Genomic DNA, 17,853 nt, shown 5'->3' on the forward strand with positions numbered 1-17,853 from the left:
TTCTGCATTCGAAAGGTAATTTTTTTAAGTTTGTTGCAACATTTTTTAATAAAATAATGGTATCAAAAATTTCTTTCGTAATTCAACTTCTTAAAATGTTTTGTTGAAAGATTTTTCAAAAATCTGTCGCAAAACATTAAAATACAAATCCCACTTTTGTGTTTTACAGTCTACCAAACTCTAAAACAGTCATGGTTACTTAACTTTTAATTATTCTTGCTAAAAGTTTAACAAACCAAAAACCAGGCACTATAGTCTGTTCAAGGTGGCTCAACAAAGGTTCTTCCTTACTCTTAGTATGCAAACATAGATTAGAGGGAGATGAATTAAAAAATTATGAATTAGTTGTTAAGTTTATTATATCAGTATACTTCCCTATGTGGTTGCAAATCAAGGTGAAACAGTTGGATAGAGAGAACTCAACACATCCTGAACAAATTTGGCCATATAAAACTTCAAGATAAAAATGTACTATCTTCAGCATGGTATTCTGATTCTAAAACCTCATTACAAAGTTTAATTTGCAGCCAAAACAAGATTGAAAAGAAATTTGCTGTTAATAAAATTTTTGAAACTAGAAAACATCAGAAAGTTTAAGTAAGGAATCTCATATTTTTTTGAAACTAGAAACCATCAGAAAGAGGGAGTCCTCGCTCTCTCAGAGCATACAAGATTCCTTACTTAAACTTGCATGCAACCAATTTGAAGTTGGACAAATATAAAAATTCAGACAATAAAAAATCATTATGCAACATAGACATGTGTTGCAAAATTAGGGTCATCACGGCAGGACATCATTCAGCTCCCGTCGTGATTATCACGGCGGGAGCTACGATCTATTGTTAATAACTTTGACATCCTTTATCAAAATCTAAAGCGGTGTTTAACTAATTTGTTATAATGTAAAACATTAGACCTTTATTAAATATTCCATGCAAAATTTACTTTAAAATATAGTGCAAACAGACAGCATTGCATTTATAAATCGCGGCAGGAATTAAAATGTACTCGAAAATCTTGCCACAATTTCTCAATGAGGTTATAATAAACTATTACTAAACTATATATCATTTGAAAGGCTGTTTTTTGGTCTATTTGAATCAGTGGAGCTATTTTGACAAATCAATTGTTAAAGCAGAACTATTACCTTACCAACTGAATGAATAAAAATTGGAGAAAAAAACCAAATATTTATAGTCTTATAATACAATATTAAATCTATACATTTAATGGCTTTAATGTATTCGAAAGTTATTAAGGTTTTAAAAATTCATTTGTTTGATAATTATGATAGTTAAAAATTCACAGTTCAAACCGTTTGTAACAACAGTCACTTTTATGCTAATTTTCACTTCTTCCATGGAGTTGCCAATTACTTATTTATTTCTTCCTTATATTGTCCATTTTGCAATTTTAACCTTTGTGCTTAGAGTGATTTTTGTATTCATAGATGAATTTTGTATTCATAGTATACAAATACAAAGTTTTTCTACAGATGCTTAACGCACACCAAGTTGCCCAAAAGAAATATCGTGAAGGGAATACTGAATATCATGATCGGGATATTCAACGACGGCGAATCGCTTGAAAGACCATGACAGAGGATAAAAAAGAGAAAGAAAAACAGCGTCATTGTGAAAGAAAGCGGAGGAAGGTGGTAAAGTATTAGGCAGAAGCTTCGAATGATTCGAATCCCCAATTGGGGAACTTGGCCAAGCTATGGGAAAGGCAATCGCCCGTGTAGAGCGTGCATTGCTTTTTTCTGATACGACTAAGAAAGTTGTAATTTCAAAGTTGTAATAGAAATACTGTTCATTTCCCCAGCCTGACATCACTAGCTCATCAACTACCCCAAAACAAGTATACCTTAGTTGTCAAATTTTATCAGCCCGATGGCATTTCTCGACAAGCCCCTGGAAGGAAGGACTACGCCTTGAATAAAGAGACCAAAGAGGAGGCAATTTTTTATTGATGACATACAGATCAATAAATATTATAAAAACAAAGTATAATATATAATATAATATAATTATATGTGTTTGTTTTCTTGCATTTCTATCAGACTCAATCACGTTACATGCTGTTTGTTCTTCGTGAGGCGCATGCGGTTGAGAAGAAGTTGAACCAAACTGTTTTGATATCCCTCAATAAATTCTGTTCCCTTAGTAAAATCTGTTCCATATTTTATCAAAATGCTTGCTGAGATTATGCACAATGTGTGCGTTTGTATTTATCATACAAATATGGACTTGTTATTGTCAAGTGTGCAGAGCGTGTGTCCTGAATTCTCTTATAACATTCTTGCTGGAGAGGTTGTTGTCGTACATGGAAGAAGAAGTAGTGGAGAAGGAGGTGACCTATTTGCAGTGGGAAAGAGCAAAGAAAGTTGCATGCACTCCCAAGAACCAGGCTTCATTTCTGTGATGAAAGAGAAACTCCCTCATTACTTGCGTCACACTCTAATAAATTGTCGAAAGAGCAATCACTTTCATCTAATGTTGGACCTATGTGCATCCCATCAAAGGCGTGGCATAGTTCAGGTCTGTAACTGTAGTCATTATTTTAGTTACGAAACAAAAACCCATCTCGATTTTCTCTAATAGTTTAAGTTCCGCAAATTCAAGTCCATCCATCAGGTAATATCTTTGATTTTGTTGAAACTCCTATAATTTTTTGTGACAATATATTTAAAATAGCAAATTTTGTCCCTGTTTATTGCATTTGTCTGCAGGTTTTCTATGATCCAAGTGGTAAAGTTGAGACCACTGTGTGCACTTTAGAGGATCGTGTTCTGGTGGGGGCAGGTATCGAGGATGGAGTTCACATCCCAGCAGCTATAGTGAATCATGTAGGGGAGGTGGCTAATGATGATTGCGATGCAAAAAGGAAACTATCAAGATTGGCACTCATCTGGTGGAGATACCTATTGAAAATTGCATTCCAATGGAGACCAATCCAGGGGACTCCAACATGACTCCCATCAGCCCGATGATCATCCCACCATATTATTTTGGCTAAGGAAATGTGGTAATTGCCAAGTTTCAATATGGCAGTAAAAGTAAGCAGTATGTTGGCCAGGTTTTGGCTATCGATGTTGAAGAGCAAAAAATCAATTTTCTTTGAAATCGGGGAAGAAAGTCTTCTACTTCCGAGATGAAAATGGTATTTCTTGGCATGCATGGGATGGCTGCTCACTGTGTGCAAAACAGCCATTGTGCAATAAAATGAGACAGCTGGTTTTTAACACTGATTTAACTCCATTACTGTTTGTTCAATATTATTTGTTATTCTCATATTTTCCATGAATATGATTTCATGTATCTTTGGCAATGACCAATAATTCAGAACGAATATTACCACCCCACCCCCTTAGTCTCACATTTCAAACATCTTTTTATTAAACACGTATACCCAAAAATGAGTCAGTGGGAACAATTCTCCATTACCTACTTAATAGTATTTGTTGATGACAAAAGCGCTTGAAGATACAAGTAAGACCATGATTTCTATGTTGCTTATTCACCAACTTTCTCAACGTTTCTGCCATAGAAAAGAAAAAAAGAGAATATGAAACGAATGATAAATGGGCATGCATAATATACATGCTAAAAGTAAATTAAGGACGTAAGCTTTGTTAGTGTGAGGCGGGGCTTTCTTTTAAATATTTATATTTTATTTTTTTCTCTCAACGTTTGTATGTAGTGTAGTTGCGTTTGTAGATTTAGGGAGGAGTGGGAATGGGGTTTATTGGTTTGTATTTTAGGAGGATAGGGTGTATTTTGTATGGATGCCTCTTGGTTCTGTGTAATGGTAGCACTCTGACTAGTATATGATACGCGCGTACTTTTCTTGGCGCGCTATATATTTCTCCCTTATTTTCTTTATGAATAACAAATCTTTTATCTTTTAACACTGTTATTAACCAATAATATATTCTCCACTTTAAACTATAAAAAAAAACTGTTTCTTACTAATTCTTCTGTTCCTTCTTTTATCGTTTAACATGTAACCAACTATAAATCTCCCTACCCTAAATGCCCACCCGTATATCCCTTATGACGGTAACTTGTCTTCCCCACTTTCAACAATTTCGTAACTTTCTCGTAACCTATCTCTTAGGTTTTCTCTCTCTCTTCTCTTCTTCCCTTCCTCTCTCCTTTCTTTTCGGGTTTCTCGTTTTTATATTTGCTGCTTTGTTTTTGGGCGTTGGCGTCTTTTCATTTTCGTTAGGTAGCTTGTAAAATATTAATGGTTGATTTTGGGTGTTTTGATTGTTATGAATAGCATCTTGATTAATTAGAATTAGCTTCTTCACATTAACAAGGATAAAAAATAATCCCACTTCAGAATTTCCCAAATTTTTACCAAAACAGATTTCCAAGCATTATTTGAATGTTCATGCATTTTCTATGATTTTAATGCTCCTAACAATCGCTAAATCAGAAGGAGTTAGTGGTTATGAATGAAATCTTTTTATTTTCTTCTATTCCCACCATGATTTCTTATTTTCCAAGAGTTTTCTATAATTAGGATTAACAAATTATTAGATTTTTTTTGGAATTCGTAAGTATCAACCATTCAAATGAACAGCTTGAGTTTCAATTTAATGACATCAATTTTGTTTATAAAAGTTAATTAACTTTATAAATTTTCAAACCATTTCTATTTCCTTTCCCATTTTTTAGATTTCAAGTGAATTAAGCTTGAATGGGATTTTCACGTCATTTTCACGAGAACCTCCACTGGTTCAAATGTTTTGATTTTGCCAACGTGCAATTTTTTGTAATCCACCCTTTTTTTTTTCTTGATAATTCATATTTAAAATAATATAACTTGTTTTGGTGTACTCTCACTCAAAACAATCTGGTAACGAACGTCATATTGGTCATAAAAGAAACTAAAAAAAACTGCACATGATGCTTAAACAGTGTTGGGAAACTGAAAATATTTTGCGAAAAAAGGTCTGAGTCCAAGTCTATAACTTGGTCCAAACTGGGTCCAAGTCCATAATTGGATCAAAATCCATAACCGTGAAAGATGGAAAACTAAAGTTTGAAGCACGTTTTTTGTATTGAAGTCGAATTTTTTTCCAAATTTCATCATTTTAGAAAGAGACGGGGGTTCAAAAACAAACATTTCAAGTTACGTTTGTTCTTCAGAACAGCAAAAAATATACAAAAGTGAAACAAATTTTAATTACCAAAAATAGGTGTCTCTGGTTCTTTTACGTAAATTGCATGCTGTTTTTTTAAGCTAATTTTATTTGTTTTTGTATTTTTCTCCATTAAAAAAATTTCTTACATTCTAACAAAGATCTTTTGATTGGCTTCATATAATTTTTTTGCCAAAAATGGCTCGTGTATTGAGTAGTTCTTTAAAATATGTATTTCAATCTTTTAATTTAAAATATATTTGTTTCCCAGGTAGGTTCCTAATCTGGGTATTAGTTAGGATCACTTAAATTAGAAAATTTATGGTCGCGGTACGGTATATCACTGCACTATTGTTTATAGCCAAAATTTTTATCATCTAAGCTTATTTGGCAATGTTAGTAATTAGAAATCTCGGAATGAAAAATCTGTATTTTTTTTTCTAAAGGCGCAACTAGCGAACTGTTAAAAAAATCTTCATTAAAAGTTTATTAACTTGTTTCTTATTAATAAACTCATACTCTTTATTTTTTAGATGCTATGAAACAAATAGATCTTTAATAGATTAAACAAAAAAGCTAGATGGTATGCAATACTGTTATAGTAACACATGCTGTTTTTTTATCAAGAGCATTTCCTCTGTTCAATTTTAATTCATCTAATCTAATAGATGAATTAAAATCAAATAAACATACAAAATAAAACGGAAATTACAATCACAAAGTAAAAAAAAAAAAAAACACGAATGGGCATTTTATGTCATTTTATACAACAATCAAAGCAAAAAATTAACAAAAAATTTAAAAAAAAGCGGTCGCGTAGATAGGTGGGGGCTTATGGGTTGGCTAAACATTTTTTGGGATAGCAGATTTATAAAACTTTTTCGCATCCTCAACTGAGTACCATAACACATTACATTGTTTTAAAAAGCATCAACTGGTTACTATAATGAGAAAAAGAAAACATATTAATGAAGTAGTGCTACAAACAGTAAGCTAAGAGCTCAGTTTATGTGATACAGCAAATTAGGTTCAATGTTTAGATACTTTGGTTGAATTAAAAAAACCGTTATGAATGATATTCTTACGCATGGCTCAATCTTTGTAAATAACTTATCTTTACAAGATAAACTTCTTATAAAGATATCTCTTTACTAATTGATCAAATTAAATCAAGTGAAAAAATAACATACATATACAATAATACATATATATGAAATTACAATACCCTTTAAAAAAAATATCTTTATTTAATTTTTACACAAATTTTTTTTAGCAAATAGATCTTTTATTTCAATTTAATCCGTGAATCTGCAGCCACAATCAAATTATGCTGTCTGGTTGTATGTCTGGTTACGATATAAACAAATACGCGTGAGAACTTTAAGGTATTTCAGATATTGTAGATCACAAAAATAGCCGATTTGATTTTTATATCGTAATGAGATAAGGATAAAAATAAATTACTATTATGTACAATTGACATCTTCTTTCAAATAAAACTTTAAAAAAATAAAGTTAGTATCTAGTGTATTATATCATAATGCAATCAAAGTTTTAAGTTCGTCAATGCTACTAATTCCTTGGATTGCACGTTATGTAATAATCAAAAGTTTCAGAATATTTTAAAACATGAATCTTTGAATATTTAGAAGGGAATACTTCATTCAAGAGAACTTTTAGATTGAATGAGCGATTCTTTTTTCTTCTGAAGCACATGAATGGTGAACTGAAAAAAAAGGATGGTAAGTTATTTTGCTTGTTGCTTCGTTAAATGAAACTTTCTTTTCGTTCTTTTTCAGTTCTATCAAAGTCAAACTTCAAACAAACAAACAAAAAAAGACAAACAAACAAAAAATTTGAAACTTATGAGCAGATTTTGTGGCACATGAGTTTCAAATTTTTGACGTGTAGTTCCATATAAATGCAAAAGACTAATATAGAGAAGTATGTAAACAACTTTTGCGACTTAAGTTAAAGTACTTGCACATAGTTTAGAGCCGGACATTAGTAGTGCAATATTTTTATCAATAATCAGTAAGACTTGCTTAATTATGCTACTACTTGATTAAGCTTAATTATTAAAAATTGACTTTTAATATTCTCAAAATAGAGCGAAAAGAAAGAACCTGAATTTAGATTAAACTCACTAAAATTTGAAATGCGCATTTAAAAACCTTAAAGTCAAACTAATATGTCAAACATTATGTAACAAATTTTTACAACCCTCTTCATGAAAATATAGATTTCGACAAATCAAATTAAGTTTGAATTAACACAAAAGTTCAAAACATTTTAGATAAATTTAGATACCACTGGGTATCTAAATTTATCTAAAATGTTTTGAACTTTTGTGTTAATTCAAACTTAATTTGATTAGTCAAAATCTATATTTTCAACACTTCGTTGAAACAACGTTGAAATAACATTGATCAACGTCGATCAACGTCATTTCAACGTTGTTTCAACGTCGTTGCCGGCTGGGTACGAATAAGATAATAAAACATGTTTTGCATTTTTTCGTGATATTAGGGCGTTGTTTCTGATTTATGTTTTGTATTTAGTTTTAAACTTTTAAAATTGCATTGTGGGGTTTGTTTAACCAATTAAAATCCATGGAGTTGGTAGCAACGTCATCAACATATAAAGACTTTTTATATTTTCTATAGATCTAAACTATTACATTGAGAGTTAAAGCATAGGTTCTCATACTTTGATAACTCAAAAATGACTGCAGAAAACGAAAAATGGGACGTAATGGTGTCGTATAATTGGAAAACGGGTGAAAAAATCGCTGATTATCTATACAAAGTTTTCACTAAAAACGGCTATAAAGTTTGGATTGATAAAAAGAACATGAGTGGTCAATTAGAAAGCGAAATGGCAAAAGGTATTGCAAACTCCCAAATTATATTGTTACTTATTTCAAAAGAATACCAGGAATCACATAATTGTAAGATGGAATACACACATGCAAATACCTGCAGAAAAAAGATCATACCAATCAAGGTTAAAAATTATGATCCTCCACCTGATTCCAACTTAGCTCTTATCATTTCAGGGAAGATATACTATCCACTTTATGAAAATAAGAAAAAAAATATGAAGAAGATATTAGAAGAAATTGAGAATCATATCGGAAAAAGAAACTCGATCGAAGGTTCGTATTAAAAAAAAAAAGTTTTTTTAAATCAATTTTTTAGTTAATTTATTTTATTATTACAATTTAACTCCATTTTTTTTCTCAACACTCGAAGGAAACTAAATCAATTTCTCGGTTTTATATATAATACACTTATTTTCATTAAGTTATATTCGGTGATGAATTGTGTAGGCGAGGCCGCTCTCCTCCGTGTTTGTTGTTTCTTTTGTGTTTCAATGTCGCTTCTAATTCTCATTATCTCGAGCAACTTAATCTTAATACGAAAAATTTAGAGCATTTGTAACAGGAAATTCTTTTTGTTTTTTTATCATTAAGCATTGAAATAACCCATAGTATATGACAAGGTCTATTGCAAGTCAAGGGTTGTGAAAATGTATTCTTTATTCAGGCAAATTTAAAAATGTTAATTCTAGCATTTACCTTTAAAAAAGTTATGATTTTCATTCCAATCACCATTAACAATTAGTAAAATTATGAAATAGGGAAAACTCTTGTGAGTCATGCACTCTTCTGTCTCTGCCAAAACTATATAAAAAACTTGAATAAAATTTCTTTACTTCAAATTTTTGTTCGGAGTGTTAAATGAAAAGACCGTTTATTTAATCCTTAACCGTCTCGATTATTAAACCTAGGAACCTTCATTGATTTATCTTCCTTTCATAGATTATCTTATTAAAATGATAGGGTGTGGCATCTGGTGAGGGTATAGTTGGAAAGCAAACTTTAGTTAAAGTTTGCTTTCCAACTATGAAGTTCTTTTTAAAGTTCTTATAAACGCTATCGTAACCATTACTTTTAAGAGATCATTTTTATGGGGAATGTAAAAAATGTTTTTCTTTAGCGGTTAACTGTCAAAAAGATGCAATTCGGAGGTTTTTGGCCAGGATTTCAGGGCTTGTAAATCAATTTCCCTGGAAATCTATTACCACTGAATCCAACTCGTGATATTTACTGACAAATAAGTATCGTTTTTCCTGCAATGTGCACCACATACTGCGCTGTGCAGTGTGCGCTTAAATAGATTTGCAGCTAACTGCCCAAAATTTTTTGAGAGCAGCTGATGTCATTTGCAAAATTATTTACACTAATAGTTGTGCAGGTCAAAATAATAATTGAAAAATAATGATTATAATCGTCTTTGGATAAATACAATAGCGTGCGCTGACCTGATACTCACAAAAAAACTTTTTTCCATTCATAGTTTAATAGAAACCAAGCTGATGATAAACGATAGATAGTTATTTGGTTCAAAAAGAACTCGTTTAATGAAAAGATATAAGCTCCGAAAAGTATAACCTCAGTACGGCGCTACTGCAGTTACTCCCCCCCCCCCCCGTCTTCTTTTTTTATGATTGACTATGATAGAAAATTATATGCTGATTCAGAAAAATACAAAAACATAGACCTGAAAATAACAAAAAATACTGTAATTTGAAATCAAACTTTTAAAAAACCCCACCAAAAACCATAATATTCTCCATTTTTTAAGTCTTTTTCCTAATTTTTACTAATCGTAAATTTCCTTTACCTTGCGTAATATACTTAGTATGTAATTAGTTATGGTTGATGGTTTTTATAAAGTTGAAAACTCTTATTATTTGAATATTGTTTAAATGATTTAAAGAAAAAAATTAGATGATGAACAGAACAGTAGGGTATCCCATACCTTTTAAAAGTCACCTTTTTTACCATAAACACTAAGCCCCAAGTATTTTTTGCTTGCAGATATATAAATGAAGGATATGTTAAAAAAAACTGATAGTATAAAGTCTTCATTTGCGAAAATAGACTTTATTGCTTCATTTTCTAGACAAAAAAAAATCAGCTTTTGGCGAAATTAAAGTTGTTGCGACAGCAATATAAAAACCCATTACACTTCTTGATAAAATTAATATTTTTAACAAACACAAAACAAAGTTTTAGAAAAAGTACTTTAACAAGATTATTTTACTAAAAGGTTTTGACTCATCTTTTTATTTATATATTTTTCGTATCTCGATTTTTTTTGTAATTACTTATTTTAACCAAGTATATTGCCAAAGTAAAAGAGATATTTGACAATGAGTATAAAACAGTATGAAAACACTAATGGGTTAAAAACAAGAAAAAAGGCAAGCATGTTTGAATTAATTGGTAATAAAGAATTTTTTAAAATTAATATATTTTAGCATTATCTTAATATTATATTATATAGATAATGTTTTAATATTTTATTTCTTTAGTAATATTATTGTTAATGTTTTCTTAAAAAAAATTAACCATTAATAATAATAATGATATCGATAAGTAATATAATGATAATATTTCATTTCCAGAGAAAAGGAAAAGCTTTTATCATATGAATCAATATTTTAAAAAAAGTATTCCACTAGTTAATTTTGTATGATGTTGAAGTTACATTTAAGTCCATTGTTTTTGATAGCAGTAATACAAATATAAGTTATAATAGAGATGTTATCCATTGTTTAGAGGTTAAATTAAAAAAAATTATGATGGATAATATGTTCATTTAACACAAATGAACTTTGCCTTCAACATCTAATAGAAGAGCTTGATAGTCAGAAAACCTCTAAGATTCCTAAAGAAGTTATTTCCAAGGTGACTAAAATAAAAAGAAATTACAACTTCCAACCAATATCTGTAAGTCCTAGTTTAATTGAACTTCGTGAAGAAATAGTAAACGAGTTATCTTTAGATTAGAAATATGCCTATAAACAATACCAGATATTAACTTTAAGAATTCTTGCTAAAAGTTTAACAAACCAAAAACCAGGCACTTTAGTCTGTTCTAGGTGGCTCAACAAAGGTTCTTCCTTACTCTTATTGTGAGTATGCAAACATAGATTAGAGGGAGATGAACTAAAAAATTATGAATTAGTTTATTGTATCAGTATACTTCCCTATGTGGTTGCAAATCAAAGTGAAACAGCTGGATAGAGAGAACTCAACACATCCTGAACCAATTTGCCCATATAAAACTTCAAGATAAAAATGTACTATCTTCAGCATGGAATTCTGATTCTAAAACCTCATTACAAAGTTTAATTTGCAGCCAAAACAAGATTGAAAGGAAATTTGCTGTTAATAAAATTTTTGAAACTAGAAAACATCAGAAAGTATAAATAAGGAATCTCATAATTTTTTGAAACTAGAAACTATCTGAAAGAGGGATTCCTCGCTCTCTCAGAGCATACAAGATTCATTACTTAAACTTGCATACAACCACTTTGATTGACCTTATAACATGGAGAGAAGCCTATAAACCTGTCAAATGAACAATAGTGATCTAGAAAAATTCCTGATTGTCTTATGGTATTTCCATATTTCTCTGTTGACACACAGAGAGGGCAGTTAAGGATTAAAATTAATTTTCATTATGCTTATTAATAAATTATAATTTGTAAAATTTAAGAAATATTTATTGTCATGAAAGAAGTTTTTAATTGATTAGCCTGTTTTTAGTAACTGCTGCTTTTAAAACCGTCTTTGATTTTGAGAGAAAAGATGGTTTTATCTAAGCGAGAGCAGAAAATATAGGCAAAAAAATCCTTGGGGCCAACTTTGTTAATGAAAGTTGAAAAGTACGGGATGCCCTACTGAACAGTATTAATCCTGTTTGCTGGTTTTTTGAAACTGAATTTGATTTATATTAAAAAAATTTCAAAATGCTTATTTTTTTAGTTGTGTTTATTTAAATGATAAAGTTTGAGAAACTTCATATTGTTTTCTATCTATGTAACTTTTATGCTCAAGAAGAATTATTATGGCACGTTTTAAGAACAGTGTAAACATGAAAAGAAAATTAATCTTAAAACATTTTTTGAATTACTCATAATATTTTTAAAGTTGTTTAATTAGGCATATGAAGTTTTACTAAAAACAACTTAAAAAAAAAAATCTTATTGAAATGAATTTTAAAATTCTCTCTCTTTATAAACTGTTTGTTAAACTTGATTATAAAAAAACTAGGTATTTTAGCATAAGATTCTGGCCTACCATTAAGATACCGGTGGGTAGCAGTACAAATGTGCTGCTGAACAAACATAGAGACTTATCAACCATAGGTTTTAAGCCCAAAAAGGGAAAGTCAGATTTCAGGTCTTTCTTTTAAGAGAGTTTAAGCTTAAAAAATAATTTTTGATAGTGATAATTTGGTTGGGATGGTATATGTTCATTCTTATTTGCTTTTTCAAAGTTAGCATTTTTTCAGCTTGTAAACTTTTCTTCTCTGTAAAAAGTTAAAATAATCTTACTCCAACAAGTAAAAACATGATTTATAAAAGCTATCTTCAACACATTTTACAGGGAAAAAAATCTTATTAGCTGAAATAAAACTATCATTGAAATTATAAACACTTCAGAACGAACGTTGTAAGATTTACAAGAACATACTAAAATTTCTAGTATATTAACTGGAAAATCTATTTATCTTTTGAGTATGCAAACCTTAAAATATGTAGTGGGATAAAAAATTAAATTACTTTTTATGAAGGTTCAGAAGTGTATTGATTGCATTCGAATTAAAAATAAAACCCTTAGAGCAGCAAATATGGCTCTTAAATATGAAACAGTGAAGATGAGCTGCAGTATAATTGTGCAATGTAAAAGAATATGAAAGGAACCATTTTCTAGCAGAATTAGTACTGCGAAAAAATAATATAAAAAATTAATAATTTAAAAGAAATTCATATACTTTTTGTGTATAAATATAATATAATAAATTATTAGTGTGTTGAAGGTTAATGTGATTAATTTGAAAAATAAATCAATAAATAAATAATACAATTTTTCTTTTTTATAATTTACAAAAGGCTAATTACGCGAGAAATAGTTAATTTTGCATGTAATTTATTTAAGTAAAATATTTTTTTTTCAAAAATACAGGTTTTTTTAATGTAAAGATAATATTTATTGTGTGAAAAACAATTCATTATCATTGAATATTATGTATATTTGGAAGTAGGGCTAGCAGTTAGGGGCTTAGACCAGCAGCTTGGCAAACCATATGCTCGTGATCGCTGAACGCCTAGGCGAACCATAGGTGCCAACAAGTCAGCGCATAGGCGCCAACAAGTCAACGCATAGGTGCCAACAACTCAGACCGTCTACCTGATGGGCAACACTGAACCGATCCTAAACAGGAATGATATGCTAGCGAGATCTAAGGGAAGGACCATAGAACAGTTTACATACTTAATGGGTCAATAAGGATTTCAAATTTTGAAAAGGACTTCTTCAAGCAAATGAACAACAGTGTGTTTGGCAAAACTATGGAAAACCTCAGGGAAACTTCACAGGATAAAAATTGATCCTCTTTTTAAACATCCATAATCTGCCCATTTGGTTACTTGTTTTAGACTTTCTTGTGAGACAAATCTCTTAAGAGTCTCACCAGTTTCAAGGGTATTTATCATGGTTGGTAACAAAAAATAGCCATTTAGCATTTAACAAGATTAGCAAAACTTTTTAAATTGGAATGCACAGCAATCCAAGTAGTACTTAACACCTAATGCATCAGGTAGATAGTCTTCGATATATCTAATTACATCATTTCAAATTTTGTAGAAGAAAAGATTTTTATATTTGAAAAATGTTTCTACTTTAAGGTAAGGCACAAGTGGGTAAAGTGAGCATTAACTTTTGCTCAAGTGATATTCTTGACATCATCCTGGACAACATGTTGATAACTTTCATCAGTTTTAAGCTTTCTTTCTGCTTCAGATTTTCTTTACTGTTGTCAATTTTGTTGCATAACAAACCATTAAGTTGATTGAGTGGCACCGTTTTTAACACTAGCGTTGTTTGGTCAGCACTGTTGTACGGGACTTTGGTTATGGATCCACACATTTTGATTGCTTTGGGTGTTACGCAGCACTAAGATTTCAGATTGCATTTTTAAACCCATTTTATATTTCATTAAGTTTGAGTAGTAACAGTTTTTTTTGACCACGCTGGTTTTGTCTAATACTTACAAATCCATTTTGCATTTACATTTGCGAAAAGTCATCACTTAAAAGTCAATTACTAGTTTGACTGTATTTGGTAAAACAGGTTTTCCAAAGTTTTATTCATGGTAATAATAGAATACCTTGTTCTTCTTTAACTTTTCATGGAACTCTAGCAAGATACCTAGACCATTCAAACAAATCTTTTTATGTTTCCAGAATTCTAGTTGGATTCCTTCTTTAAACAAAAATCTTCACCAATTTTTACTAATTTCTTAATAATATTACTACATTATATCTCCAACCTGAGATTACTTGTGCATTTCTTGTTTAGATTCCCAAATTCAAATCTTTAGATTGCCTAAACGCAATTTAAAAAATACTGTTATATTGCCTGTATTAACTGAATAGACGAATTATTCTGGTTTAGCTGATTTGATAATCTTATATATTTGCAACAAAGTTGATTCTTAATGACAAAATTGTAAAAATAAGCTTCTGAATAGTTTAAGAATATAAAAAATTATTAATTCGGTGAGATTCTTATTAAAATTTTACAAAAAGCAACATATATCATAATTCCTTTATTATTATCATTTTTAAATCAAATAGTTGTTATTATTGTTATCTTTTTTGATTATTATTATAATTATAATTATTCTTATTATAATTTTCATCATTTTTATTGTTGTTGTTGTTAATACTTTTGTTTTTGTTATTGATATTATAATTTATACGAGAAGATGATGGAGATGAAGATGAAGATAATGAGGAAAATGATGATGAAGGTGATGATGAAGATGATAGTAAAGATGATGATGAAGATGAGGATGATGATGAAGGTGATGATGAAGGTGATGATGAAGGTAATGATGAAGGTGATGATGAAGGTGATAATGAAGTTGAAGATGAAGATGATAATGAAGATGAAGATAATGATGGAGATGAAGAAGATGATGAAAATGAAGGTGATGAAGATGATGAAGATGAAGATGATGGAGATGAAGATGATGATGAAAAGAAGTTGAAAAAATAAAGTAGATGAAAAAAATAAAGATGCAGATGAAAAAGATGAATATGAAAAAGATAAAGATGAAAAAGATGAGGATGAAAAAGATGAGGATGAAAAAGATGAAGATAAAAAAGATGAAGATGAAAAAATGATGATGAAAAAGATAAATAAAAATTTAAGTATGAATATAAAGAAGACGATGATGATGATGAAGATAAAAAGATTTCAATTAGAAAAATCAACAGCTTTGATTTTTTTTATTAAAGTATAAGTTTAAAAGCGGCGATGAGAATATTATACTAGATGGTAAAAAAAAAAAAAAAAAGCAGAATTTATTTTAAGGAGATATAAAAGACTTTTCGTCAAAAATTTTTCTTTTAAGAATATTTCTTTTAAATTTAAGTTTGTCGACAACATTAAAAGCTGGGAGGAAAAAGGAAAAATGAAAGCAATAAGAATTTATATATATATATATATATATATATATATATATATATATATATATATATATATATATATATATATATATATATATATATATATATATATATATATATATATATATATATATATATATATATATATATATATATATATATATATATATATATATATATATATATATATATATATATATATATATATATATATATATATGTATATATCTATAGATAGATAGATAGATAGATATATATAACATAATAACTTTGATGGACGTTTTTGTTTGTAAGAGAAACACCAAATGAAAGAATCTTTCATACCTCGATAATTGAATACAAGCATCCCTAACCATTAAAAAAAAAAAGCCTTAAGAAGGAATGGATTTTTTTCATAGCTCTGATATAAAATTTATGCGCGCGCAGAAATGGAAGTAAAGACGTAAACAAACGTTATTTTAACAGTAATTTAATCGAGTTTTACCAAGCAATATTGAGATTTGCCAAGTAGTACTGATGTTTACTAAGCAATTATAGTGAAACAATGCGATAAGTGTTTTGTTTAATGTCTATTTAAGATGAGAAAATCAAAATATATAGCTTGGTTTTGAACTGTTTTACAAAATGATTGCAAAAAGGTTTTATGCTAAATTTCGAATGTGGAACTTCGAACTTTGCTGAAAAAGCCTGAAACAATATAATTTTACAAAAGGCATGATTTAAATCACACAAAACCAGAAAACTATATATATATATTTATATATGTATATATATAGGATTCTTTTGGTTTGGCTTGACAAAAAGCACCCCGATGGATACGGATGGAAATATTTCAACGGAAATTTTAATTAGGTACATAAAAAAGGCTTCCGGCAATTTCTCAAACACCTGAAATTTTCATAATTTTGAAATTTTCTTAATTACTTTTAAAACCAAATACAGACTGTAAACATATTATGAATATTTTCGGTTTACATTTAAATCGAAATACGGAATGTATACATGTTATGTATATTGAAAAAATATCAAAATTTTTCCGAACTACGTTTTTGCTTCTCCAAAATTTAGATATTGTTCATTTTTCGGAGCAGTAGAAATGTCATGATAAAAACCGTCAATTGAACTTTAAGTTATATGGCTTACTGTATAATAATATTCATGTATGTATAATATTTACATTTATTTGTAAAAAATCTCAGATGAAGAGCAGGGAAAATGTTAAAAAAATTCTGGTATTTGGAGAAAATTTTTGACATGCCAAAGATTGTAACAGAATGGAAAAGTTTAGCAGCACTCGATGGATTGGCTAGAATGATAATAATAATAAAAAAAAAATACAATTATTGGATGGTTTCAATTTTTTGCTCAAAATGAAAAAAATAGAAGTAGCAGATTTAATGAGATAGCTAATGAATTGAAAAAATTGTGTGAAAAGTTAAATTTTACATTCATAAAAAAAAATGTCAATGGTGAGGAAGATTGAAAGATTAATTAACAAATTTTCATATTAAGTTTTTAAGAAGTAACATTTGTGCTGAATGAGCAATTAAACTCATGCAAAATATACAGTGCAAAAGTGCTTAAAAATCAGTTTGAAGTTCATTTTACCAAACAAGTGATTGCATTAAATTTCATTATTCATTTACAAGGACTGAAATGTGTTACATTTTAGGATTTTCTCATAAGTATTATCTTATCCACTTATACTATATCACAAAAATTTTAAATATATAATTCATATATCCTTGAGTAGTCTTCTGACAAAATATTATCAATGAATGTCTATTTCAGTGTTTTTATACTAAAACTCATCTTGTAAGACCATGGCCATATGAGGTTGTAACCTAATTGAAAATTTATATTGACGCAGAGGTGTGTGTGTGTATATATATATATATATATATATATATATATATATATATATATATATATATATATATATATATATATATATATATATATATATATATATATATATATATATATATATATATATATATATATATATATGGGCGCCGAGTCCACGGGGGAAACAGGGGCAATGATCCCCCTCCCCACTCAGAAAATTATGCACGGGGGCGAGAGTATCTGTTCGCGCCCGTTATAAAGTTATTTCACATGAAATAAAAAGCGAATTGCTTCAAATG

General features: G+C 29.2%; 1 protein-coding gene and 1 pseudogene across 2 annotated transcripts; both read left to right on the forward strand.

The window, feature by feature from the left end:
- Positions 1-6,743: 6,743 nt before the first annotated feature.
- Positions 6,744-15,507, forward strand: LOC149877696 (uncharacterized). 2 transcript variants are annotated; one of them, XM_090073454.1, is made up of 3 exons: positions 6,744-6,894; positions 7,819-8,309; positions 15,001-15,507. In XM_090073454.1, the coding sequence occupies exons 2-3, from the start codon at positions 7,877-7,879 to the stop codon at positions 15,291-15,293; spliced, it is 726 nt and encodes a 241-aa protein (XP_089929580.1). In that variant the 5' UTR covers positions 6,744-6,894; positions 7,819-7,876; the 3' UTR covers positions 15,294-15,507. The 2 variants fall into 2 exon arrangements, with proteins under 2 accessions (XP_089929580.1, XP_089929581.1); XM_090073455.1 differs by lacking the exon at positions 15,001-15,507 and adding an exon at positions 9,154-9,636.
- On the forward strand, positions 10,824-11,890 carry LOC149877697 (uncharacterized; annotated as a pseudogene).
- Positions 15,508-17,853: the final 2,346 nt, after the last annotated feature.

The sequence above is a fragment of the Hydra viridissima genome, unplaced genomic scaffold, assembly GCF_058129835.1.
Source record: "Hydra viridissima isolate aposymbiotic clone 2 unplaced genomic scaffold, HvirCarnegie_v1 scaffold_16, whole genome shotgun sequence".
Lineage (NCBI taxonomy): Eukaryota > Metazoa > Cnidaria > Hydrozoa > Anthoathecata > Hydridae > Hydra > Hydra viridissima.

Excerpts from the sequence above, each read along its gene's own strand:
- LOC149877696 (XM_090073454.1), top strand. The coding sequence starts at position 7,877 with ATGACTGCAGAAAACGAAAAATGGGACGTAATGGTGTCGTATAATTGG. Across the intron at positions 8,310-15,000 it reads AAAAAGAAACTCGATCGAAG|ATGATGGAGATGAAGATGAA; the intron begins GTTCGTATTAAA and ends TTATACGAGAAG.